The sequence below is a fragment of the Mesocricetus auratus genome, unplaced genomic scaffold (genome assembly GCF_017639785.1).
Source record: "Mesocricetus auratus isolate SY011 unplaced genomic scaffold, BCM_Maur_2.0 Super-Scaffold_100018, whole genome shotgun sequence".
NCBI lineage: Eukaryota > Metazoa > Chordata > Mammalia > Rodentia > Cricetidae > Mesocricetus > Mesocricetus auratus.
In genome coordinates this window covers 28,429,689-28,456,324 of record NW_024429199.1, presented here as the reverse complement: position 1 = coordinate 28,456,324, position 26,636 = coordinate 28,429,689, and the positions used below count along the sequence as shown (strand labels likewise).

The following is a 26,636-nucleotide window of genomic DNA, read 5'->3' as shown; positions in this document are numbered from 1 at the left end:
CGGGACTCGTTGAGAGACCTGAGGAGATGATCTAGGTGAGCTGCTTGCTATTCAGCCTCTGTGGGAAGCAGGATTCTACCTCAACCTTTGAATCTCAAGTTCTTTAGACCGATTTAAATATGTTTCCTTAGTATCTTTGAAAGAGTTGGTGCCTGAGGGGACAGAATTCCCTCAGGCTTCAGCTCTTGTGGCCTAGCTGCTGCTGGTAACAGCAGAATTGCAGTGGCTGAATAGGATAGCTGTAGTATAAAAGGCAGAAACAATTAAGAAAAACAACACATGGACATCTTTGGGGTGACTGTATTCTTTTTAGCGATGCTGTGCCCGGATTCTTCCCAGAGCAGAAACTTTGATAGAAAATAAATAAATATCTGCTTTGGTAAAGCATGGGAATATATTCTCCAGAAAAATAAATGAGAAACCTGGGAATGACTATGAGTTAGAAGGAAGGCATTGTTTCTTTGTGGACAGGACATCACTACATACCTCTGGCTACCCACATACCACATAGACCAGGCTGGCCATGAACTCACAGAGAACCACCTGCCTCTGCCTCCAGGCCCGAGAAAGGCATTTTTAGGGCAAGTGGGCTCATGGACATGTTAGTTTTAGACACACCAGTTACCACACTTGTGAAGACTACCTGAACCACAGTTCCAAAGCAGCCACCCAAATGTGTGTTTCAAACCTTGCAAAAGCAATAGTATGGGCAAGAAAGCAGTGGCCTCAGGACCGCTGTCTCTGCCACCTCTCCTGTGCAGTGTGGCATTGCGTCTTCAGCAATCCTTAAAGAAACCCGACACTAACTACTTCAGCCCAAGGGACAGGGACTGAATCATAAACCACCCTGGAGATAAAGCAAGAAATAAACAAGCGGTCCCTGAGTTACCCAAAAGAAGAACGGTGGTGGAAAACTGCACCAGGCGGCCATTCATCTGGGTTTGAATTCTGAAGAGGACTAAACATGAAGCCTCTCACAGGCCACCACCAGCTGCTTTTCTTTGAAAGGATATTTCCCTGGTGATACCTACTGGAGCGTGGGCAGACTTCTCTCTTGCTGCATCATGGGATGTTCCCTTCCCCACCCCCGCCTTTTGTGGGAGTGTGGGAGTGTGTGTGTGTGTGTGTGTGTGTGTGTGTGTGTGGTTTCTTGCTCCCTGTGAGAACACAACCCTGCTGCCTGTTCCTGCTGCCGCTGCCTGACTCTCTGCCACTTCTTTCCTCCCTATTTCTCTTCCTGCTTAGCTCCCTTCCTGCTGGTAAGTGTGGCAAACACTCCCCCAAAGCCCTGCGAGGTGCAGCCTGTAGTCTGTAGTGTTCAAAACTTGCAGATGCCAGTGAATGCTGGAACGGCTTTCCATTGTTCAACTTCTAAAGACAACATGTCGATCAGGATCTGGAAGGGACGGTGTGTGAGCAGCTGCAGGGATCCCCAGGACAGGGGAAACTGTTCTCCTCACAGGAGGGGCACAGAGCCAATAAAGTTTGTAAAAGACAGATTTTAGAGTTTCTTTGCTAGAAAATAAATTACTGTATAAAAGGGATCATTTAAAGTTCTTTGACTTTGTTTGTATTTGTTTTTCTTTCTTGTTAATTTGTTCTGGGGATTTGTTAAGGCAGTAAATTGTCCTGTGAAGAAACACAGCTTACTCTGTTTGAAAAAGAAAGTTGGGGTTTGGGGATATAGCACAATAATAGAGCATTTGAGGTCCCAGGATTGATCCCAGTGCTTCTCTCTCTCTCTCTCTCTCTCTCTCTCTCTCTCTCTCTCTCTCTCTCTCTCTCTCTCTCTCTCTCTCTCTCTCATGCATACACACACATCAATTAACACAGAACAGGAATTTAAAGAATATTCATGGGCCTAAGTATAGAAAAAGAACAATGGATCACACAAACGCTTTCATGCATCCTAACCATGGTAGAATGCCTAGGGACGATTTGAAATAGCTGCCTTGAGGTTTACTTTAGATTTCATCCAACAATAACCTCCCTACACTTACAAGTTCACATACGGTTCAAACCAGTAAATGCTCCCTATTTCCAGTATGACTTTGCCGCTGTTTTCTTGACTTTAGGGACAGAATCGAAATGTTAGAACTTATTTTAGAAGAGCCGAAAATAACTTCTGGCTGGACAGCAGGTGACACGTGTCTCTCTCTGCACTGGGGAGAGGCAGGAGCTATTTATAGATGAGAGTGTAGTAAGCAGAGGTCAGGATATAAAGTCAGGATATAAATTGCTGTAATGGAGACATTGTTGAATTTTGTGATGAGAAGTTGATGTACTAAAACTAGTGAACTTCCTTCTAAGTCAGCAAAGGCTGGGCGAGCTCCACAGGTAGGTGGGGGTGTCTGTACGTTGCATTTTCCACTGTCTTGGCATTGAAACGTTCTGACACCCACTGCCCTAAAAGTGGGAGAAGGAAGCCGTGTGGTTTGGAGAACAGCATGCTTTTGTTCTTACTTTCATGCCACCACAGCAAAACCTGTGAGGCTTGAGGATTTCACCATATTTTTATGCTGCTAATTAGTAGCATCATTATTACATTCTATTTGCAAACAAAATGTACCAGAAGGTTAAAAAAAAAAGCCTGTGCCAAATCTATCCTCCACTCGAAGTGGTAAGAGCAAAGCCTTGATTGTATTGCTCCATATTTCTCAGAGTCCCTATTATATCTGGGTGGTATTGTTACAGCAGCAGCTGCTGCTGCTGATGGGGGACAGGATCACAAGCCGAGGCAGGCCCAGAACTTAGTATATAGCTAAGGCATGCCCCATTCATCCTGCTTTGAGCTCATACTGTATTTGAGTTATTTCTCTAGTTGATCTCCCTGTTTATTATACATTGCCTTTTCTTAAAATTCTTACCCTTTCTTAGAACTTTATGACTCAGAAAATTGTAATTTCTTTTCTTCTAAAATAAGGTCAACTTTTGGAGTAGAAGAATAGCATAGCAATTAAGGAACTAGCATTGTAAGTGGGTTGGAGAGATGGCTCATGGATAAGAGCACTTACTCTATAAGCAAAAGGATTTGAGTTCAGATCCTAACAACCATGTAAAAACCTGGTGTGGTCAAATGCACCTATCATTGTAGTGCTGTTACGTACAGAGACAGGAAGATAACTGGGCCTTGTTGGCTGCCAGCCTAGAGGTGGGGTCAGTGAGGGACCCTGTCTCAAAGGAATAGGGTGGAGAGTGCCTGAGCAGGACACCTGGCATCCTCCTCTGTCCCCCACATGTGCCCACATGCAAGCACATGAGAACACACTTATAAGCACCATCATTCTTCCATATTATTGGCTTATTTATACATCTCCCCGTTCCCCACTTTAATTAAAATATAATGCTGGCCTGAAGCTCAAAAAATTTTTTGCTCCTTGATGTTTTTGCTCCTTGCATGTTGCTTATTATCAGGAAGAAAATACTATAAAAAGGATTTTTACCTAATAATGTATTTATATTAAATTATGCAAATTGAATTTTACATAAAGATTAAAAATAGCTTATGGAAGTAACTATAATGAATGATTTTTAGTAAGCACAATGGTTCCTGTATTATATATTTTAGCTTTGGAAAAGAATGTCTATATGCATGTACTTTGGAGGACTGTGAAGTCCACACATGAAAATCTTAATACAAATTGACAAATATGTTCATACACAAAACAATACCATGAGTTAATTCAGACTATTTCAGCAATAAGATACTCTGAAAATGTGAAGATTATACCCAAAATATGACAGTAACATGACTTTATTTTTAGTGTCGTGGTATATGATAGTTCATTTTTTTTTCTACGACAGAAACTAAAGTTAGCTGGTACCTATATCTTTATTGTTAATCTGTAAGTGTGTTCATTACATAAAACCTAACCTTTCTTCCCACCAGATACCACTCCCACATGGAGACTAATCACCCTAAACAACTCTCAGCTGAACAGCCAAAACCCCCAGGGGACAGTTCATCACTCAATCAAAATGGCCTGGGAAAGCCAGATGGCCAGCAGCCCTCAACCTCACTCGGAGCACCAGAGCAGGAGACAAGTGTACATCCTGAGAAGGGAGCCCATGACATCTCTGAAGAGCTGAACCGGCAGCTGGAGGACATCATAAACATGTATGGGTCAGCAGCCAGTCCCACAGGGCAAGAGGGTACCACTGAGACTAAGGAGCAGCCCGAAAACACAGAGGCACTAGACAATGAGGATGGGGACTGTGAAGAGACCGTTGAAGAGACAGACAGAGAAGCCACTGCTTCTGAAGAGCCAGCCTCAGCCAAAGATCCTGCCAGCAATAAAGAGCAGAAACTGGAGAAGAAGGTCCTAAAAGGGCGAGGCAAGTACTATGTCCTAATAGACGACTTTTCTCCTAATTATCCCATTGGCTTTGACTTCACTAAAAGCCATGCCTAATATGTTTGAATTAATATAGTATCCCCCTTTTGGGTTGCATTTGTCCCTAGCCCATTCCTTTAAATAAAACTAAAGTAAAATTTTAACATGGTGCCTATCTACTCTACCTATGTGGCTTCCCACTCCGCTCAGAGAGAACACCAAAATTCTTACGAGATTTTTTAGTCCCCTAAACGGATCTAACCCTAACCAGGTTAAGCTCGATCTCATTTCACAGTATCTCTTTCTTTCTCTTTCTATCCTTGACCCCACCTCTGCTGCAGCCATTCTCATCTTGCATTTTGATTCTCTGGACTTCCTTGTTCTCTCCTCTGCTCGTTTTGCATTGCCGCCCTTCCAGCCTGCTGAGCAGAGAACCCCTACTTAGCATTTAGCTCAAAACCAAATGGCAATTTCTTAGCCATGTGTCCTTTTTTCATAGTACTAGGTAGCATTTCGAATTACACATTTTGGGGGAAGAGCATTTGGTTAATGTAGCTAATTCCCAGTTGAATTTTTTTTTCAACCTCAAGAACAATGCATGTTTATGGGAGTACAGAACAGGAGATGACAAATTAAAGGCTCAGTAGATGTTTGCTATAGGATGAATATATGAAAGGGAAATTTATACGGGAAACCTAAAGCAAACCTGGTAAATAAGCAAAATATAATAAATAGGGATAAGTCCATTGATAAAATAATTACCAATTCGATCACTTGCTAGAAAATAGTTTTGATTGAGCACAGATCACACAAACTGGGGTTACGTTTGCCACAAATGGCAAAGGACCCTACCTGCGCTCATCAGTTCCTCATCCCATAACCGTTGGTTAAGGCCTCACTGTGTTGGGAGCCCAAAAAGAGATGGTCCTTTGGCTAAGGGTCTCGGTACAGAGAGAAAAGCAAACACGCGCACAGTTACACAGCAGAAACAGGCAGAGGAGAAGATATTTTTGAGCAGCATGGGGGATTGGGAGCACCGACAGTAACGGTAGGTGAAGGGAAAGAATACTGATTTTGTAGCTGCAAACATTACTTCACACAGGAAACCCCCTCAGTCTGTCCCCACTAGTGGCTGCCACTACAGCGCTCACTTCAAAGACCACTCCCCAAGTAGACTGTTAGTATCACCTTCCTAACTTCTCCATTAGGTTTTCTCCAGCTTCCCGTGCTCGACGGGGGGAGCTCTCAAGGGGTAACCACGCACTGTTCATCTGTGCAGTGTGACAGAGTGAAATGCCAAGGACACTGAGTCCGAACTTTGTTCATGCCCCACATGCTCCAGTAACAGATGCCGATCTATAAACCGAAGTCATCTCATTAGAGTAGGGGACCACTGTGTGCATAAAACTCACATGAAAAGGATTTCTGGAATGGTGACCCCCCCCACACACATAAAGATCACAACAGCATTTAATTCACTCTCACATCCCAAAATGCAAGGCTGAATCACTCTAGAACACCAGGAGTCATTATAACGTCCTTCTGTGTTCAAGAGCAATGTTTCACTAATTCTAATAAAATCAACTTGGATGTGCCTCTTGGCACTGTCACATTAAGGATCCAGGATGTTCCTGAACCATTGTGCACATCGCTCTGAACCATTTATGTTCGGATTTCTGTGTATCGGCTGCACTAAGAGCAAAGTAGGAGTTTGAAAATAAGGGGAAATTAAAGACAACCAATTGGAGCTTCTACCTTCTCTGCCATGAATTGTTTTTTTATAAATCTGTATCATACTTAAAATACCAAATAATTAGGACAATTTTGCAGAATGAGAAAAAATTACACTCCTTTATTCCCCCTGCCACCTCCTACAGATTACCATGCTCCAGCCCAATGTGTTTGGCTAGAATTTCTGTTTGTGCATCAGAGGCCAACTCTCAGCATGTGTGGGCTGGTGGCCTTTCGGTGATAAACCACTCTATATCATTAACATATTCTTCTACACACAGCACAGTCTCAGCTATGCCCCCAGTTATAACAACATTTTCAGGCCAGCCTACACATAAAACCACCACTTCCAACTTAGCTGCCTACAAGTGGCTTTAGGAAACTTCTTGGCTACTTGTCCATTACATTGCATTACAAGCATTGTCTACAAACTTGACTGTGTTTAAGCTAAGTTCAGAACTTGTCAAAACTCTGCCTTGCATAGGGATTCAGAACTGGTGTACATAAAGCCAGCTCAAGGCACTATGACAAGGACAGACAGCAGGTTGTGGGAGAAAAGGGTGCTCTGGCTTCAGAAACTGTTTCTTCCAGCCTTAGAGTAATAACGTTCTGACTGAGGGCTTCTTCCTAGGGGAAGAGCTTCCCTGGGCAGAAGGAGGGTGTCAGACAAGATAAGGCTCTGCCTGAATCTGCCCATTTACTAGTAGATACTTGTAAGTCTTTTTATAAAAAGAAAGCTGCTCAGTAGCCTACCTGTGACTGCAGAGGGCTGCCACTTCTCTGAATAATAATCCTAAAGATTCCAGAGAAACAGGTCCCTTGTGGGATATTCCATTCATCACCACTGACTACAGGTAAAGCTTCAATATACTGAGATACCCATAAGCAGGACACTGTTAACTCCGTAACATCTTCAGACACCCAGTTACTTCCTCATCTTCTTAGAACAGTCACACACACACACACACACACACACACACACACACACACACTTATGCAACAGAAGATCTGGTCAATTTTTGGTTGACTTATACATATTCTGAAAGGACAACAACATGTAGCTTTGATATGAATTCTTCATGTTCTTGAGGGAGGAGAGCTTGAACTCAAGGAGAAGAGGAACTGTCGGGACTCAAAGATGGATGAGTAGGTTCACAGAGAAGCAGAAACTTGGGTCAGAATTGAGTAGAGAGAGGTGTTAGAGAAACAGAGTCAAGGCTCAAGAAAACAAGTCTGCAGTGAAACAATTTGTTCCCTCTTTTGGGCACAGGAGATGGTGTACATGTTAATTCCTTATTACTCTTTCTGAATTTTTTTCATGATTACTAGTAGTGAAAATACCTTACCAGCTAGCTGACCTCATGAGAAACCCAGGTCTCTTCTCACAGTGAGTGAAAGGCTGAAGTTCCAAATGCAACTATAACTAAAATTTCTACAGCTATTTCAATTGTCCAAAAATTAAGGTTCTTAATTTCTTTTCCAAATTATTGACAAAAAATAATTGCTTAAAAACTGTCTTTTGTGTAAAAATAGCTCCTTCATACTCAATTGCAACAGTGCCAGTGCCACAGTGTCGTCCTCATTGCACAGGTCTTTAACTTTCATATAGCTTCCCAACATAGTTTGCTTTGACGGTCATATGCCCACTGCAGGCCCTCCTCAGCTTTCACAGGGAGAAACGAGGCTTCCTTCAGAATGGTGCATTAGGGAGAAGGCAGATGATGCCCACCTGATAAAATGTCCTGGGGTAGAGTCAGGTTTTCCTCCTGTGTCTAATATGCCAGCACACGGTTCTGTTTCCACGGAAATGGACTAACAGTTCTGTTAGAGATTGAGTACATACATCTCTGTCCCTCTCCTCCATGAGTGTCCCACACAGAACCCCAGCCCCACGGAACCCATGCAAGTTTAAAACCTAAGGTTTCTGATGAGTTCTGAACCATGCCCCTCTCTAGTTTCTTTCTTTCTTTTTTTTTTTTCCTTTGGTTTTATGAGACAGGGTTTCTCTGTATTGTTTTAGAGGCTGTCGGTCCAGCCCGGCCTCGAACTCACAGAGATCCGCCTGCTTCTGCCTCCCGAGTGCTGGGATTAAAGGCGTGTGCCGCCGCCACCACCACCTGGCCCCTCTCTAGTTTCTTGAATTTTCTTTTGAGGCTGAGAACAATCTTTGAAGGTGTATCGATACACTGGAATGATAAACATTTACACTAAATGGCAAACTTCTAAAGCAGAATGGGACCTCAGTTAACATGAATATTGTACAGTAAGAACAACAAAATGGCCTCTGTACAGCTACAGAAAATACAACCCAGAGACAAACCCTTCATGTGAAAAAGAAGAAACCACTGGAGTCACTCATTTCTTTGCCCTTCCAGTAAGACATGCAATAGCTTAATACTCACCACGAGAAGTGATCCCACACACTGAATCTCCAGGTGAGGGTGAAGGTTCACCGTCCTCTACTCAATTAGGACAATGACATTTGAGTTTTCTGATGCCTGTAGCTGACAGCTAGCTTTATTTCACTATATTATTAAGGTTATTTAACATTTGCCATGGACCAAATACTGTGCTAGGCCCTGGCCCTAACCTGAGGAACAGAGCGACTTCCTTGCTTTTGATAGGTAAAAATGACCCAGGAGAGCAATCTCCGCATGCCCACATTCATGGCTCTGAAGTCAAGGGTGAAAGGATGGTCTAGCCAGTGCAGATGCTCCAGCTGTCAGAAGAGCAGCCGGAAGTACATGCCGAGCAGAGGCAAGCATCAGATTCAGTAGCCACAAAGAACAAGGGCTAGGAGCTGGGTGGAGCCCCTCACAGCCACTTTCTCTCCTGTGGTAGGCCAGTCTCAGATCTGAACTGACTCACTGAGCCAAGAGAGACCATTATGAAGATAAACATTAGAAATGATGTCCCCCCTTGTTTCACTATGTTTCTCTACCACCGAAATTCCAAGTGAGATCTTAAAGCAAGTCAACTTGGATTAAACTTTTGCAGTATCAGCAGCAATTATATATTGTTGGCGTTTTCTGGGCCTTGGATATTTCATCTAGAAAATTAAATTGGCTAATCTAGATGTCTTTGGAGATCCTTCTAGACCTAAAATTTTGTAATTCCATGTGGGCTTGCCATATTTAACAAATAAGAATATAAGGTGTCCACAAGAATTGAGTCATGAGTAAACAATGTATGTAATTGTATACATGCATGTCTCATGCCTGTCTTTTGAAGGCAATCCTAATTCCTGATCGATTTGCTCGATCTCCAGGATGAAAGCAAGTATTCCAGCCCAGGGGAAATGTCAGTTCTTATGGAAAAGGTTTCAAAGTTGCTCACATTCTTTGTCAAGGTTATGTCAAGAAACATGGGCTCTCCTCAGTGGTCTGACCTCCTTACTGGGAGTACACCAAGTAGCTATCACAGATAGGTGAAGAAGGGAAAAAAATCCTCCACCAGGGCAGGATGGCTTGCAAAAATGTAATCAATAGTAAATGTGGGCCCAAGCATCCCAGACATCCCTCCTGACACTGGCCAGATGGTTAACTAGCACCACAGAGAGACAAAGCTAAAGGAGACAGAAGGAAGAAGGCAGGGAGAACCTAAATCTCTCTCTTAAGTAATCAGGAACATATGAGTTTAAAATATGGCTTGATGACCAACTGGGGAGCAAAAAAAAAAATGAAGCTGCCAGCAGAGGTTGAGGTCTGGGTAGAAGGAATGACTGCAAGAGAAGGCTGAGCCCAAAGTCATGGGCCACACACCTGTGAAAGAAACATCTCCGAGGTTTGGATCTCTTCCCTTATACATTGGTTTTTATTCTCTGGTAGGTAATGTGATTAGAGTTATTCCCACTCAAGCCTGATGAATAGGTTTGGCCAAGAGGAGAGGATTGGTTTAAAGGAAGATACAGGACAGTAGAGGACAAGCAGGCTCTGCTTGGGCTGAAGTTCCAGCAACATGTAGTGATACCGGCTCTTTCTAGCTCATCAGGAATTCTTTTTCATTAGTTGACATAGGAAATGGGTAATTTATCATTTCATAAAGTCAGTGTTGTGACATACTTACCTTTAAAATATTTAGGATACATAACGGGGAGTAATGGAAAATTTGGGACTACTGTTTTTAGCAAACATTTACTGAATTCTACCTGAATTCGACACTGATTCACCCAAGCTAATCCTCACTCTGAAAGGCAGGGGTCATCCTTTCTCATAGGATGACAAAACTGTTGTCAGAGGCTCAGTCAAGTTAGTGGTTTGGTTGAAATTGGTTCTAACTTGCAAGAGGTTGACCCTAATTTGCAAATGATCAGTAGGCAATAACAGCCCTATCATCCTACTACAAGTTCAACACTGATTTTTAAATTTTTTTTTCAGGCAAAGAAGCTAACTTGCTAATGCAAAATCTGAACAAGCTGCAAACAGCTGAAGACAAGCTTGATTTTTTATTCAAGAAGTATGCTGAGTTGGTAAGATCTTTGATCTATTCTTTCTGTCGGAAATTCTCTGCTCTAGTCAGTGCTGCGGAGAGATGGTAGCTTCTCATGGACATCATTGTAGAACACAGCTAGTTACCATAAACAAGCCCAAACCAGATTGACAGAATTCTAGAAGGAAAGTATTTTTAAGGAAAAAGGAAAGCTGAGATGTAACAATAGAAAGGAAAAAGCAGATAATGGTCCCTGTGTTCAATTATGTGCATAGTTTGGGGAAGAGGAGTAGAGATAGTTTAAATCTGTGGACATTTTAAAGTTCCTGTCAGCTTTAAAGAAAAACAAGACTGTCTCTATAAAGATGAATGAATATTAAAGTTTCACTCATCTTCTACATGTAAGTTTCCCAAGGGCTACAAGGGAAAGTTCAGAGTGGCGTTATTGCCACCTCACAGTCCAGGGCACTTTCTTGTCTGGCCTAACCCATTTCTTCAGTTCTCTTCTTTGTTCCCCATTCTTTCCCTTCCCTACAATGACAAAGCCATCTACAGGGCTGCTTAGTGCCCACCTCCATCTCCTCTACCAACAGCCTCACTCCATAACTCAGGGTCCTGGGAGCAAGGGAGGCCACTTCAAACCGTCCAAGAATCCCAGAAGGTTGTCTTCTCTTCTGTGCTTTAATTGGCCAGTGTAGAAAAGGGAAGGGCTTGGTGAGGTCAGTGCTCTGGTATTAAGGAAGCCTCACCAACACCTGCTGCAATAAGACGGGCAGGAAAAGGCAGCCAAAAGGAACCATCTGAGGTCTGTACACTACCTTCCTCCTTTTCCCCCAGAAATGAGATGGCAAGGTGCTTTTGACTCATGAATTATAATTATTATATTATGGATTATTATTATATTATATTCTTTAAGAAAGTGCTTCTCTTCTAGAGAAGCAACATGTAAACAAAGCACAGCACAGAACTTCCTCCTGGCAGGAGCTGAACCATCTCCCCTCCTGGGCAGATGAGTTTTCCAGCTCAGATGCTCCTGTTCGGGGCCTCCTGCTAGTAGCATGCTCCCCCACCCCAGGAGGCCTTGAAAGTAATTTCATTTTCTTAATTCTGTTTTTAGCAGAGCCTCCCAAACCTCGTAAGCATCGGGCCCACAAACTCCATGTCTGATGATAGTTTGGTTTTCAATGACTCTGGTCCTGTAATCCCTGTGTGTTCTTTCCTTTCTAATGACTTGACAGATCCTGGTAATTTGAGTTGTGATACCATCGACACAATACAGTTCTGAAACCCTGAGTGCCCAGCTGATTGCTTAACTTTTAGTTATTTTTATTCATACTTCCACATCATGATGACCTAAGAGTCCCAAAGACACAGCAGGATTATATTGTGGACTATTTTAAGGTGTATTACATGTCTTTCTATTGCTTTCAGTTACAATGAAAAAACATTTTCCATTTGTTCGATTAAATAAAATTAACCTGGGGTCAGGAGGTTGAGCCAGCAACTAGCTTACAGGAAATGGTAGGGAGGAACTAGGTAGGGAGTGTTCTTAAGTGGGAGTTGAAGAGAAGGTCTCCTGGGTTTTTCATGAGACACTTACAAGGAGAGACACTTACAAGGAGAGTGAGCAGAATTTCACCTCAACCTTTGGATCCTGAGTTCTATAGAAGGGTAGAGATCTAGATATAGTTTCCCTTAGTGGCTTTGAGAGAGGCTGTGCATGAGGGAACAGAATTCCTGCCAGCTGCAGCCCCAATGGCAGTTGCTAATTAGGAAGGCAATTGCTTAAGGGGCAGCAGCTGAATTGGTGAAAAATGGCCACATCTCCAATCCATCATCTAAAACACAAGTTCTGCTTTATGCCTGATCCTTTCAAGCTCTATGCAGCCAGAGATGGAGTCACTCCTGCCATACGGCACAGACGAGTTGATTTTTTGTTTTCTTGGCTCACCTGGCATTTTCCGGTGTCGTTCAGTCTGCATATGCATATTTTGTTAAGGCTGTGTTATACTCTGTTAAGTGGCTCTATGTGCTGACTCACCCATTTGGGAGACAGTGTCCTTCCACTTCAGAGACTCCTGCTGCAGTGAACACCATCATTTATTAGAGTTGTTCCTTCTCCATTATGGTTTTAAGGGAAAGTTCTAGAAGTAGGAGACCTGGGTCAAGCAAGAAGAATGTTTGCTTTCCAGTTTTATGGCCATGCTGCTTGCCAAAAGAAGGGTAGAAATTTTCAAAGCAATTTAACATTGATGATTAGCAATTTAAATTAGCATAACCTAAACTGGAAGTCAAAGATCTTTTCTGCCGAATTTGGGTCAAATTCTCTCATGGACACCACAAGACTCTCACTCATCTTTGCTCTTTTTTCAGTACTTTCTGTACTGTCTGTCCATCATCCCTTCGACTGAACGACTACACTCCAAGGCCATTATTGTCTATTTTCTAGCACCATATGCTATGCTTGGGAGGACCAGGAGGTACTGTGGACTGTCACCTGACACCGTTCTACAGCAGTACACAAGAAAAGAATACTTCTCCAGTCTAAGGGGGATTTCTCCAAGAGCCAGGGCTTTTCACCCTGGTCCCAAGAAATCCCATATACCAACTCACTAGCCAGAAATCACCCCAACAGAGATAAGCCAGTTCAAGCCTTAGAGCATTTGTCTTATCCCTGTAACAAAGTTTAAGACCTAAGAGGTCATTTTCAAAAACCGACCCAAAAGGCCAATTACATTTCCTTTTCAGGGAAAAAAATCATGAAAATTTTTAATTATTTGCATGGCGACAAAAAGTTTTTATCTCCATGTAAATAATTATTCCCTTGCTCATTGATTAGGATATTAGTATAGAAAATGTCTGAAATATAATGGTTAGTATGGAGTAAATTCCTAACTCTAATTCTTTAAATCGAACTGTCACTGTAGCTCACTCATGCTTACATAGCCTGAAGCCTGTAATATTATCTGCCATTGTGTTCATCAATAAATAAGGACATGTCCATTAATAAGTAAGGACACTTCGTGGCTGCATTCAGAAATGGCCTTAGAAAAACATTTTCTGGAAATTTCTTCAACTTCTATATACTTAAAAAGAATCATTAACACAATTCTAATTTAGTCATTGGCACTGATTGTGCTTTTATTTATTTTTTTAACTTAATAAAGAAGAAAAAACAAGAATTTCAGAAAAATACCTGTTACAAATTTCCAGAACCATGCCTACATGAATCATTTAACTTCACAGCCAGATCTGGGCTGAGGGTGACTTGGTTGTAATGTTCATTTTAATTCATTAACACTCCCACCCCGTGTTCAAGTCTGAATTACTTGTAAAGAAAACATCAGCCAAACATTAAGAAATGTAGGACATTCACAATCTTTCCTTTTAAACCTAAGGAAAATAGATCTAGCTAAAATTTTAATGTGCATGACCTTATAACACAGCCAAAGATTAAACATGGCAAAGTACGAATCATCTGTCTTCCGCCTTATAAAGCACACAAAGTATATATTTGTTTCAGGGCACACAAAGAATGCTGTGGTCTTGTTCACCAAGGAGCTATAAGTGTCTCTGACTGGAGATATTTCTTCATGTCACAATTATATATGTTACTGTCATACAGTAGATAGAGGGGCCCAGGTTGATGGGCACATAACAGCCCATAATACAGAGGATTCTGCACAATACAAAATTATGTCCACTTTGTCAACAGTGGTGAACTTGCAAAGTTTTGACATGTAGCTTAACCATCAAAAATGAAGTCTAATCTATATTGACAATATTATATCAATTTCAAGGAAGAAAAGTCTTGCTATAATCATGGGAAATTTTACTTGTCTAATCACTATGGTACAAAATGAAAGGACCACATCTATCTTATAAGCAGGAGTTCTGCATGAGAAATGCATAATATAGGATCACTGGCTTTTCAAGAAGGGTGCCAAGCTAACCATTATTTCTAGTAGCATGGTTCTCTTTTTCCAATGTTAATGTTTAAAAAGTAAAAATTGCACATGGGCATAAACTTAGAATATTAAATATGCATATTCTTGGTTTAATCTGAGTAGGATTTTTAATAGTTATTCAACATGGTAGAAGAAAAAATAAAATATGAATGGAAGAAAGTGTGACAATCTTCAAATAGTTGGGGTGGGGAGAAAATACTTCTAAAATGGGGAAACTAGATGTGGTCAAGATCCACGTGGAATGTATATCCATTTCCATCGGGACCTATGAGGCACCAGGAATACCTGGCATCTAGAAGTACTCAGTGGATCCCCAGGAGTTTTCCTTGCTCCTAGCCAACATGGTTACTGATATAACCAGTCCCTTCCTGGCTTAGGCAACACCCAGACACCAAGAAACAAGTCCAGTAGAGTGAACAATTCTAGACCAAAGTCTGCTGCTTGCCATGTGGGCTATACTGATGCTTACACTGACACGGGTACTCCTAGAGTCCACTGGTCTCACTCTTTCTCTGGCAGCTTCTAGGGGCTGTTTCCCATAATTCTTCCTTTAGAACTAAGATCTCGTGAAAATGTTACCAGATTTACCAAATAAAGATAAAAGATCCATTTAACTTTACATTTTAGAAAACAAACAATGTTGGGTAAAAAAATTACAGTCCATCCAATATTTGGAATATACTAAAATTATTGTTTAATATCTGAAATTTCTATTTCCTTAGGTATCCTGTATCAAATCTGGCAATTCTGCACTCACATTTTAGTATCTCAACATGGACAGTATGGGAATAAACTGCATCTGGATTGTCAGAAACAAGGGTCATGATATCTTTACTGTAGTCACAGAGAGGCTGGGGACAGGGCTGGGCAGCAGGGAATGGTATAAATATTTGACTTTTGCCCACTGTGTTGTGTGTGTTTGGGTGTTATGTTTTCTCTTGCTTTCCCCATACCCAAAGAGTCCACATTCTAAATCCCCAAATTATAAAGAGGATAACTGCACTTTATGTTACCAGGAGGCTGTTTTTCTCTTTCCTATTTTAAAACTGTCACCGTTGGCTTACTTTCAGACAGAGTTATGAGAGTGAAATGTGAGCCAAGCAAACAAAATTGCTAGCCATGGTCTGAATACAAAATACTGCCATGAACTCCAGCATGTTATAAGTGTGTCTTTCTTTTTAGAATAGCACTAGATGACATCATTAGACAGAAACAAGGAAAGTATTTCTAGACATCCAAAAAAAAAATCAAAGAGGCTAATAGAAGTAATAGTTATGTAAAAATTGTATATACATATTATATATATATACACATTATATATACATATTTGTAGAGCATATACATATTATGCTCTACAAATTATACCCACACATTATACAGGAGTGGGACTTGTGAAGCTTATGAGCTGTCAGAGAGGCAGATAATGACGAAAAATAGCTCTAAACAACCACACAGAAAGTCCTTAGGCTTTGCTTTTTCTCTGTGAGCCACAAAGACACCCCTGCCGATTTCTTTGCTGCTTGCATCCCCATGTCTAGCTGGATGAGCATCGAGCTGAGCAAAAGAAACTAAAACTCCTACGGAAGCAGCAGGCACAGACCCAGAGAGAGAAGGACCAGCTGCAGAGTGAACACAACCGAGCCATCCTCGCTCGAAGCAAACTTGAGAGTCTGTGTCGGGAGCTGCAGAGGCACAACAAGACACTGAAGGTATGTGGCACCTTGGCTTGGGATGACTCGTTTCTTAGCTGGCTGCATAGACACAGGCCTCTGTTACCTGGAGAAAGCATGAGTTACAACCAGAGAGCTTGAAGTCAAATACTGGCTCTGTCACTTGCTTTGTGATCTTCAAGTTTTTACCTCTGTGAATGGTTCCTCCATCATCCGATTATGTGGTCAGAAGGGAAAAGCTAAATGAGATTCCATCTGCAAGGTGCTTACACATGACAACAGTGCAGGCCCAGGGAAAAAGAAATGTCGTCTCTCTTTCTTTTTTGCTAGGTTGAGTTTTATTGGTTGTTTAGATGGTCCTTTGTTTACTATTTAATTATTTTTATTTTTACTTTATGTGACTGGTGTTTTTTTCAGCATGTATGTCTGTGCTTCACATGTGTCCCTAGTGCCTGAGGAAGCCAGAAGAAGCCATAGGAACTATCGTTATAGACAGTTGAGCTCTGCTGTGTGGGTGCTGGAATTGAACCTAGGTCCTCTGGGAAAGTTGTCAACACTCAACCTCTGAACCATCTCTTCATCCCTTAGATTCATCTTTAAAAATTTGTAAAAATTCAGCATTTATTTTTATTTAATGAATTCTGCATGACAAGGCATAGCCACAAAGCTAATTGATATGACGAGGGCGTCAAAAATGCCAATAATTGTCTGAGAAAAGAAGCTACTTTAAAAAATGCTGGAGAGCTCTTTAAGTCTTAATTACTCAATTTAAAAATAATAGACTGATCGCTTCATTATGTCTGCATGGGTTTCATTAATTACAGCATGGGTCTCTAACAACATATTTAATTTGATTACCAGCTCCATTCAAAAGTAAGATGTAGGGCTCTTCCAAATAAGTCTGTTTGCATTTACAATCCCTTTTCCAGTGGTAGATCCCAAAGCTTCAGACACACAGTAATTAAGCAGGCAATATTCCTCCAAGGAAGTTATTACTATGTTTGTTTACAAGGAGATACCTTAGAAGAAGCAACCAGACATTAAAATCACTAACTACTTTGACAAGCAGGAGGAGATAGTGGTTCCTTGTTGCTCAATTATCCTGTCATGTTTGGGAAATCGGAAGCCAGTGTGACAAACTGTGAGTCTCACAAGTTCCAGAGGATGGGCTTTCTTCAGTATTGTATTGGGAACCACCACAAGTCCAGGGTAGGTGGGGACCTTGAGATGGGTGCATCATCTTCAACCCAAGGGGTAGCGTTCTGTGTTTACAAAAGACTCCAGGCTTTCTACGGTGTCACACAGTGAAGGAATGGTAATTAAACCAGATAGGGTGGGGGTGTGTCACTTTAAAGACTCCAAGGGAGAAGAGTGTGGCTTTGACTCTTTGGGACTTTGCATGTTACTTCATTTGATCTGCACAAATGACCTTCGGAGAGTTCATGTCTCTACTGACAAGGAACCCCGCTGATTTTAATTGGTCCTTTAAAGTAGTGAATATTTTAAGTGTCAAAATAATTCAAATCCAAAATACTAATCTACCTTTGATTATTTACCCATGAGCTGGGGAGTATTTAATTTGCATAGCCCATCATGTATATCCTCTCTTGATGAACAACTATTGTATGCTGTATTCAAGAAGCAACAACTAGCTTTGGAATTGTCACTATAATCCCAGTATTAATTACGGAGCAGTCTACTTCTTTCAAATACATCAATTTTTGTTTCTTGAAGCACTGATGTTAATTTTATTCATGTTTCACTTTCTGTCTTTTTGAATAACTGGTCATTTTATCATCATTAGCCTCCCCTGGTAATAATCTTTATCTTGATATTTACATTATTTGACATCCATACAGCACCTTAAGTTTCTTGCTTTTTTTGTTTGTTTGCACAGTATATATCTTTTTATCTGCTTATTTCCTACCTGGGTCTACAAAATATTACTTACAAATATACCCAAAGTGTCTGCCTTTAACTGGGATGCCAGTCCATTAACACACAAAACAATGACTGATACAACTATATTAAACAGCAGATACCATGTTTAGTTATTTACAACATACATTCCACCTCTCTTTTCTGTTCTTCTATTCTTTTCCTGCCTTCCAATGTGAAGATTCCTTTTATTTTTATTTTTCATTTATCTCCTCTTTGCATTATTTACATTGGTCGATCTATAGTTACAATCAACATTTTAAACTGTTCCTAGTCTACCTAGAGTTAATATTATACCACATCACATATGTAGAAACATTAAAGCTAAGTCCAATTATTTTTCTTTAAGCTAGAATCTTCTAAGCATACAACTGTATGACTTTATAAAGCCCATTAGACGACAATATCATGTGTTTTTGTCTTTATTATCATCCGTATCCCTTGAAAAATGAAAGAGAAAACTGCCTTTTATCTTTCCCCAGATACTGAACTTTCCTGTTGCCTTTTTTATTTGGTGTAAAACTTCAGTGTCCTGTCTGGCTCCACTTTCTCTCAGCCTAAAGAGCTCCCCATTAGAGTTTGTTGGATCCCAGCTTGGCTGGCAGTCAATTCTCCTAGTTGTCCTTTATCTTAATGTTATCTTTTATTGATTCATTTGCTCTTCCTGCTGGTGAGAGCTGTAATTATTGGATGCTGAAGTTGTCCACTGATGGGATATGTTCATGGGTCTCCCACGTTACCCTGATCCCCATAATCCTGATGATGACGGCAGCAGTAACTTCAGCTGTTATTCCTCCTCACATGACATCATCTTTCTAAGACTACTTTCAAAGCCTGTCTAGTGTTTTTTACTTTCAGAATCTCTGTATCTTCTAATGGTTTTATTTTTTTAAAAAATGGTGTGTTAAGTGTACCATATGTGTGGTACGTATGGAGGCCAGAAGAAGATGAAGAATCCCCTGAATCTGGACTCACAGATGGTTGTGAATTGCCCTGTGGGTATTGGGAACCAAACCCAAGAACTCTGCAAGAGCAGTCAGTGCTCTTAACACTGAGCCAGCTCTCCAGTCCCTGAAGGTTTTCTTTACATTCCACTTGGTATTTGCTGAGATTTATGTATCTGTTTTTCACCAAACTTGGAATTTTTAAGTGTTATTTCTTCAGATATATTTGTTACTTCATGTTCGCCTCTTCTCCCTAATTGCATGTATATTAACCTAATGACAGTGTCCCACAGTTCCCTTCATGACTTCCTGAATCTTCTGATCAGCTTACTTCATAGTCCTTTGTTTTTTATCTCTGAACCCACAAAGTGATCTTTAAATTTCTAATTACAGAGTTTTAAATTCCAGGACTCTCACTTGTTTAGCAGATTGTTTTTCTTGTCTGGGATATCCTGCTTTTAATTCATTGGCTAGTTTTCTTTACATCATGGAACAGAATTATAACACCTGTTTTATAATTCTTTCCTACTATTTTCACATTTGGACCGTTGTAGAGCAAATTGTTCGGTTACTGTTTTTGCTTTGATAGTGTGCCTTTTTTTGTAGGGTTTTCATATGTCAGGTCATTGCCAACAATATCCTAGATGATATGACAATGTAGAGACTCTAGAGTCTATCATTATGTTATTTGACTTTCCAAATGCTATAATAAGTACCTTACAAAAATCAACTTAAAGGAGGACAAGGTTAATTTGACTCATGGTTTCAGAGATTTCAGTTCATGGTCACTTGATGCTTGTTTCTGGGTCATGACGAAGAAGGACATCACTGTCAGGAACATATGGTAGAGAGGAAGCAGCAATACACAGAAAAGGGCTCCAGGGACAAGACAGAGTCTTCAAGGCACGCACCAGGAATCCACATACTCCAACTAAGGCCCACTTCTGAACAACTGATTCAGCCACAAAGGCATCAATGACAAAATTAGCACCATCATGCTATAATCATCTCTCAAAACCAAATCATCTGAGAACAGACTTTTAGCACATGAGCTTTTGGAGTGTATTCACTACATATCTAAACCCTAACTGTACTCTTCTGAAAAATATTGACAATTTTTTAATTCAGTTACTATAGTTACCTTCAAATACAAACTTTTGTCTCTTGGACAGCCGTCCAAATGCCTGTTCAATTTTCTTCCTTAGATAGACTGCTTTGAATCCTTCCTGCAGAAGTGTGATTGGTATTGCTCAGAGACTGGTGACTTTTCTCCACAGAATTCGGGTTTTTCTACCTCACTGACTCTTTTCTTGAAACTTCCCTCTCATCTTTCTGTGGTTATACAGTTTCCCAGAATTTCACACTCTTGTTCTTATCTGAGAGATGGTAGATGTTCGGGGGAAGTTTAACACATCTCTTTCGGTTTCCAAGTCTTCCTACAAGCTAAAATCTGTTTAAAAGGGGAAAGGGTGAGAAACTTCCATTACATTACACCAAGTGCCAATTGGCCTCCAGAGTCCACAGATGTTACCTGTAGAAGACTAAACTTGCCCCAGCCTTCTTTGTCCATGCTAATAGGGCAGCCTCAGAACTGGGCTCTAAAACCCACACTTTAGGAGCTGAGGAAAGCATGGAAAACGAATGCACAGTTGGGTCTCTCCAGCACTGTCCGTTTTAACTCTTATACTCTTTATAGTTTTTTTCTTCAGTGAGTGAAACACAAATGCAAACCTTAACAGCTTAGTATAATTTAGAAAGGGCCAGTGAAAGCCAGAGCCAGCCACTTGTTTCAACAGTTCCTGTAATTACATAAAGTAGTAAGTTTAAGCCTGAAACTATATTAAAAAACAACTTTCTAGTACAATGTGGGTAGGTGGCTTAGGGAACATGATTTGAGTAAAGAAAGAAGTAGTATTTGTTAACAGACTATCAAGGAATTTTTACACAGAAAGGACCATAGAAATCATACCATTCAAGCTCCTCAAGTGTCTGTACACAAGTTAATAATGTATTAATCATTAAATAAACATTTACTGAATACCTATGGATTATGTGCCAGGCACGGCATCAGTTTTAAGATATATGATGCTGCTTGCAAAGTTGTTTTCAGCTTTTGTCTCTCAGTCTTGTTTGTCTTAATAATTTTCAGTATCTATATACACACTTGATTAATTTAAAAATTTAATGTTCAAATGATGGCAAATTATTTATCAATGAACTCAATTTAATAACATTTAGCAACACCTTTTTTTGTCTAGTTGAAAAAACAGCATAGCTAGGAATGTAGTTATTTGAGAGGATGAGGCAGGAGGATCACAAGCTCACAAGACCTTGTACTTGTCCTCCTGTTAAAATTTGGGGAAGCAATACAGTACAAAATTCAAGCTGCCATTACATAAGGCAGAACTTACTAGCTTGACAAATGTGTAATAACTTGCTAAGGCTCTTTGCCACTGTTCCCCTGGGACAGACAGGGCTTTTCCTGTCTCCCTCTTCTCTTCTGTCCTCTCTCTCTGTCTCTGTGTCTCTTCACCTCTTTTCTCTTTCCTTCCCCCAGCCCCTGCCCTCTCTTTTCTAATAAAACTTCTCACTAAATAAATAAACAAATAAATAAAATAAATGAATAAAAATAACTTGCTAAGATCTGGAAAATCTCAAACTTTCTCAGGAACATAACAGTTTCTTAAACTCACACAAGAAATCTTTATAAATAAAAATGAAATTAAGATGGTCTAAAGTCCTGTAAGCCATAATTTTGGGACTTGTAAGTATATCAGGAGCAATGAGGTGACAATCACTCTGACAGGTATGTTGTTACTCTTTAGCTGATAGGTGCAATAATTCTTAGTGATATATATAGTAAGAATTGATACACAGAGATGAATATCTCCATCTTTAGATTAGAAAATATCTTTTACAATATCTTTCAGAAGATACACTATGATGAAATTACAATTCTGGTGGCCAACAAGTTAGGCACTATGTTAATATTCTGTAGGAAATATGGAAATGAGTGATAAATTACTTCTAGAGTATATATTTTCCAGATCAATTTGTGTTTTGATCACATTGTTCTGTCCTAATAAAGACTTGTGCAATTACTTCTGCTAAAATAATTCTCTCTTTTTAAATCCTGTCACATAATCTGAAGTTTGTAGGCAACTAAATGCAGTGTAGTTTTAGTTGCCAAGCATGAAACAAGCTTTTCTATTAACAATTAACCAGTACTGGAAGGAATCTGAAAACGTGTGTATCATCTGTCAGCAGTGAAAACATGTCTATCTTTGGGATAATATAGCAAGAACAAACCCTTTATTCTAAAAGAATGAAAGGAACAATTAATTACAACACAGATAATTCTTGGTATAGAGACAGGAATCTGGGCACATTATTAATGGTTAGCAATGAATGTAGAGTTTTGATGTAAGAGAAAAGAGAACAGAAATAATATAAAAGCAAACTTTCAGTTCCTTGACAGTAACAAGTGGTAAAGGGGGTGGTAAAATGTGTCTTTGTTATCATTCTAGAGCTAAAGAGATATCAAACTTATTGCTTTCTAATTCAAAATTTACACTGCAAGCATTTTAGTTATCCCAGGTGACACATAAAATGATTGTTTGTCCAGAAATAAAATAGCCAGTATATTTAGAAAGATTCTCTTTTATATCTTTGAATGCAGCATTAAGCTTCCTGATATTTTTTTCTTATTCAGAGCACTTGCTGCTCTTACAGAGAGCCCAAGTTCAAGTTCAGTTCCCAGCATCCATGTGAGGCATCTCACAATCACCTATAACTCCAATTTCAGAGGATCTGACACCTTCTTCTGGCCTCTCTGGGATCCACACATGTGACTATACTCACACATAAATAGGAATAAAACCTAAAAGAAAGAAAAAATTGATATTATGATCACTTATTCTTATAAAAATCTGGGTGATACAATTATGTGGTTTATATTCCATGGTTTTACAGAGTAATATTATATCTATTGCTTTCCTCCCCCTCCCCCCCACACACATACCAGACAAACAACTCATGATCTGTGACCCATCACTCGGTAAATCCCAGTGACCTTTTCCTCCAGGCCACAACTAAGAGATCAAAGTCGTGTGACTATGTGACTGTCAGAAGTCACTGCTGACCATTCCCTCACCCAGAGACTGCCATCTTTAAAGGAAGCCTGTTCATCACTGAACATTGTGGCTGCCTATGACTGCACTCACAGTGGAAGCCCTGATTGGACATTTATTTGGAGCTTGGGCAACTTTAGCTATAGAGACTGAAAAGAAACACCCCACTTACTCTGCACACTGCACCTTTCAGTGATCTGACCTTGAGGTCTCTAAACCCTGGGCACTTCTAAACCAGTACCAAAGGTTCTGCTATTCATCCACAGGAGGAAACCCTCCAACGGGCACGTGAGGAAGAAGAGAAGAGGAAAGAGATCACGAGTCATTTTCAGACCACCCTGACAGATATCCAGACTCAGATAGAGCAACAGAGCGAGCGAAATATGAAGCTCTGCCAGGAGAACACAGAGCTTGCAGAAAAACTGAAAAGCATCATCGATCAGTATGAGCTCAGAGAGGAGGTGAGAACCACATCAAACAGCTCGCAGAATTGTACACAGGCCTAGATCCGGGTTCTGAAAGTGAGGAGCTTGTTTAAGAAACAATTCATGGCCAGTCCTCTCAACCAATTAATAGTTAAGATTGGGGTTCTTTTACTAGCCAAAATAAAAACAGACAGTCCTACAAAACACCTGGCTGAATTCATGCCAAACTAAAAGCAGTAAACCTATGGGCACACTTACCTGGCATAATACTTCGGTCCTTTGAAAATCCTTTCCATGTAGACAAGAGATAATTCCACTTTCTTCATTAGAATCACCATGTCAACTCAGTTAACAAGCTGAGACTAGCATGGATAATGTAATGATTATAATTATCATTTATTTAGTGCTTAATTTGTGTCAAGCAACGTATTACTTTGCACACAATATGTCATTTGTCTCAACTTTACTCTCAAACAGAAAACACTATCTATATGTTACTTTATATGTTGTTGTGACCAAATATCTAACAAGAAGCAATATAAGGAAGGAATGGTAAATTCTAGCTAACAGTTTTGGAGGATTATTCCATCATGGCATGGAAAGCACGGGAGTAGGAGGGGAAAGACAGTGACAAGAGCAGGCAGCCCGTTGGTTCCACCAGGTCTACAGACAGGAAACAGAACAATGGATTCCCATGCTTACTTATTTGTCTTCATTCAGTCCGGGGCTCCAGGCCATGAAATGGTACCATCCACAATTAAGGGGGTCTTCCCATCTCAATAAACCTAGCCAAGCTAGCCCTGAAGTCAACCAAATGTAGACAGTCCCTCACAGGCATGCCCAGAAGGTACCCTAATGTAGACAGTCCCTCATAGGCATGCCCAGAAGGTACCCTAATGTAGACAGTCCCTCACAGGCAGGGTCAGAAATCAACCAAATGTAGACAGTCCCTCACAGACATGCCCAGAAGGTAACCTAATGTAGACAGTCCCTCACAGGCAAGCCTAATGTTTTCCAGAGGTCAAGGTATGGAGGACAGAGAATGACTGCTTACCAGTTCATTATGAGCCCCAGTCATGTTATATCTATGTTAGTCAGCTTCCCTTCACTATAAGGAATACTTGAGACACTTGGGTCATCAAGAAAAGGGTTCGCTGTGGCTCACAGATTTGAAGGTTTCAGTCCAGACAAGTGACCCCATCAATGAGGGGCCTATGGCAAAGCAGCACATCACCATGGTGAGAGGTGTGGAGGAGCCAAGTTACTTACTCCATGGCAACTGGGAAGGGAGGGCACTAGCTATCAAAGACTAGAGGGTCTCCTAGCAAGCCTCACCTCTTGAATTTTCTACCACATCCCAGTACCGTCAGGCTGGATACTAAGAGTTTAATAGTTGGACATTCAGATCCAAACTACATTATCATTGAACAAAGTAAGCAAAGAATTCAGGGGTCTGGGCCTCAATCTCAAACATCTAGGGATTACATACTGGAACACCAAAGCTTTCTTACAACCCTTGAGACAAATACACAGAGAATTCAGCATGATAAATTATATTCACTGAAATAAGGTAATGAAAGGGGCCATAATACCAAGCCAGAATACAGTGGAGCATTATCTGGGAGGTCTAGCATAATGAGAAGCATCATATCAACTGGCTACCAAATTGAGAAAAATCATGCTGGCATTAATACCGGTGACCTCTGGCACCTCCACCTTTTGAAGCTGCCTCTGAACAGTGCAAAGTGGGGTGCTCTCACCAACTTAGGGCTTTAATATAACGCCTTCGGTGAGCCAGAGTGTTTATTCCTAGGAAATTTGCATTCGTGTGAGTTATTTTCCAGTTTTGCATTTCTTGATCCCAAGCCTGGCTTGTATGTGTTCTTTTCCCTTAGCATCTGGACAAAATATTTAAACACAGAGAACTACAGCAGAAGCTGGTGGATGCGAAACTCGAACAGGCTCAAGAGATGATGCAGGAAGCAGAGGAGCGGCACAAACGGGAAAAGGAATATGTATCTATCCTTTTAGTCGGTGTGCATATGCAGTTCATCTCTTTCGGGGGGGCTCTCTAGGAAAGCCGTCCAAGGATCGCAGAAGATCACTCCACTCACATAAAGGCCCGTGCATCTACGGGGAAGTCAATGGGCTAGCCCAGTAGGAGGCACTGGGCCTATACCATTATTCACACTGAATAGTCATTCAGCGTACTCAACAAGTGTTTCTCAAGTGCCTATTATCTGCTGAGAGCAGCTGAGGTGCCAGATTATAGTTATGAATAAGACAGAGAAGGGCCATCGCCTACCAGGCAGATTAGGGGCTGAGTGGGCAGAGACGAGCTGTAGCAAGCGAAGCGGGAAGGGTATTTAGACAATAGTAAGTTATTAGGCAAACAAGGAATAACTGAGATGGGGCTGGGGGGCGGGGCGCTTACTTAGACTGAGTTATCAGGACAGGTGGGGAGGATGTATGAGCCACGCCCTGCCTCCTGAGGAACTGCCTCATGGGAGTCTTCTTCAGCAGTGGTGTCTTGTCAGTGACAAGACTTGATGTTAGACCCACCATGGCATGTTCCACACTCAGGGGGAAAGTCCAAGAAAATGGAACAAGTAGAAAAATGTTCAAGATCTGGGGGTGATTGAGGTCCAACCGTGCAGCTTTGTAGGACTTGGAGAGGTGGCTGGATTTCATTCCAAATATAACGGGAAATGACTGAGTAGTTCTAGAAGAGGAGGTGACATGGCTGGCTTCCCACATGTACAGGTGACTGCGGCTCCCGAATGGAGAGTGGACTAGAAAGGAAAGGAGGCGGGGTTCCCAGCGCAGTCCACACAAGGGGTGACGAGGGCTTGGGTAAGAAGGAAGCAGCTAAAAGAAGAAAGATCCAGGGAACGTTACTTTGAAGTACAAGCAGCAATCAGTCCAAAGAGGGTGACAATGTGGAGAGCGGTGAGCTATCAGTGACCTCTGCATTTAGGACTGAAGACACTGAATGGTAGTACTTATTGCTCTTACCTCCAAGTAACCACCCAAAGCTGCACAGATGACAAAATTGAGGCTTAAAGGGG

At 40.9% G+C, this 26,636-nt stretch overlaps 1 protein-coding gene across 3 annotated transcripts in view; it reads left to right on the top strand.

Annotated features, from left to right (window-relative positions):
* The first annotated feature begins 924 nt into the window (after positions 1-924).
* The window catches only part of Txlnb (taxilin beta), a 37,106-nt gene continuing 11,394 nt past the window's right edge, over positions 925-26,636 (top strand). The window contains exons 1-6 of one of the 3 annotated variants that reach the window (XM_021224372.2): positions 925-1,259; positions 3,890-4,335; positions 10,442-10,533; positions 16,000-16,170; positions 23,410-23,604; positions 25,464-25,604. In XM_021224372.2, coding sequence (XP_021080031.1) covers positions 3,903-4,335; positions 10,442-10,533; positions 16,000-16,170; positions 23,410-23,604; positions 25,464-25,604 — 1,032 coding nt within the window. In that variant the 5' untranslated portion in view covers positions 925-1,259; positions 3,890-3,902. Of the gene's footprint in view, positions 1,260-2,212; positions 2,338-3,889; positions 4,336-10,441; positions 10,534-15,999; positions 16,171-23,409; positions 23,605-25,463; positions 25,605-26,636 lie in introns of those variants that run through there. The other 2 variants (XM_005065734.4, XM_040728243.1) reach the window with 2 other exon arrangements.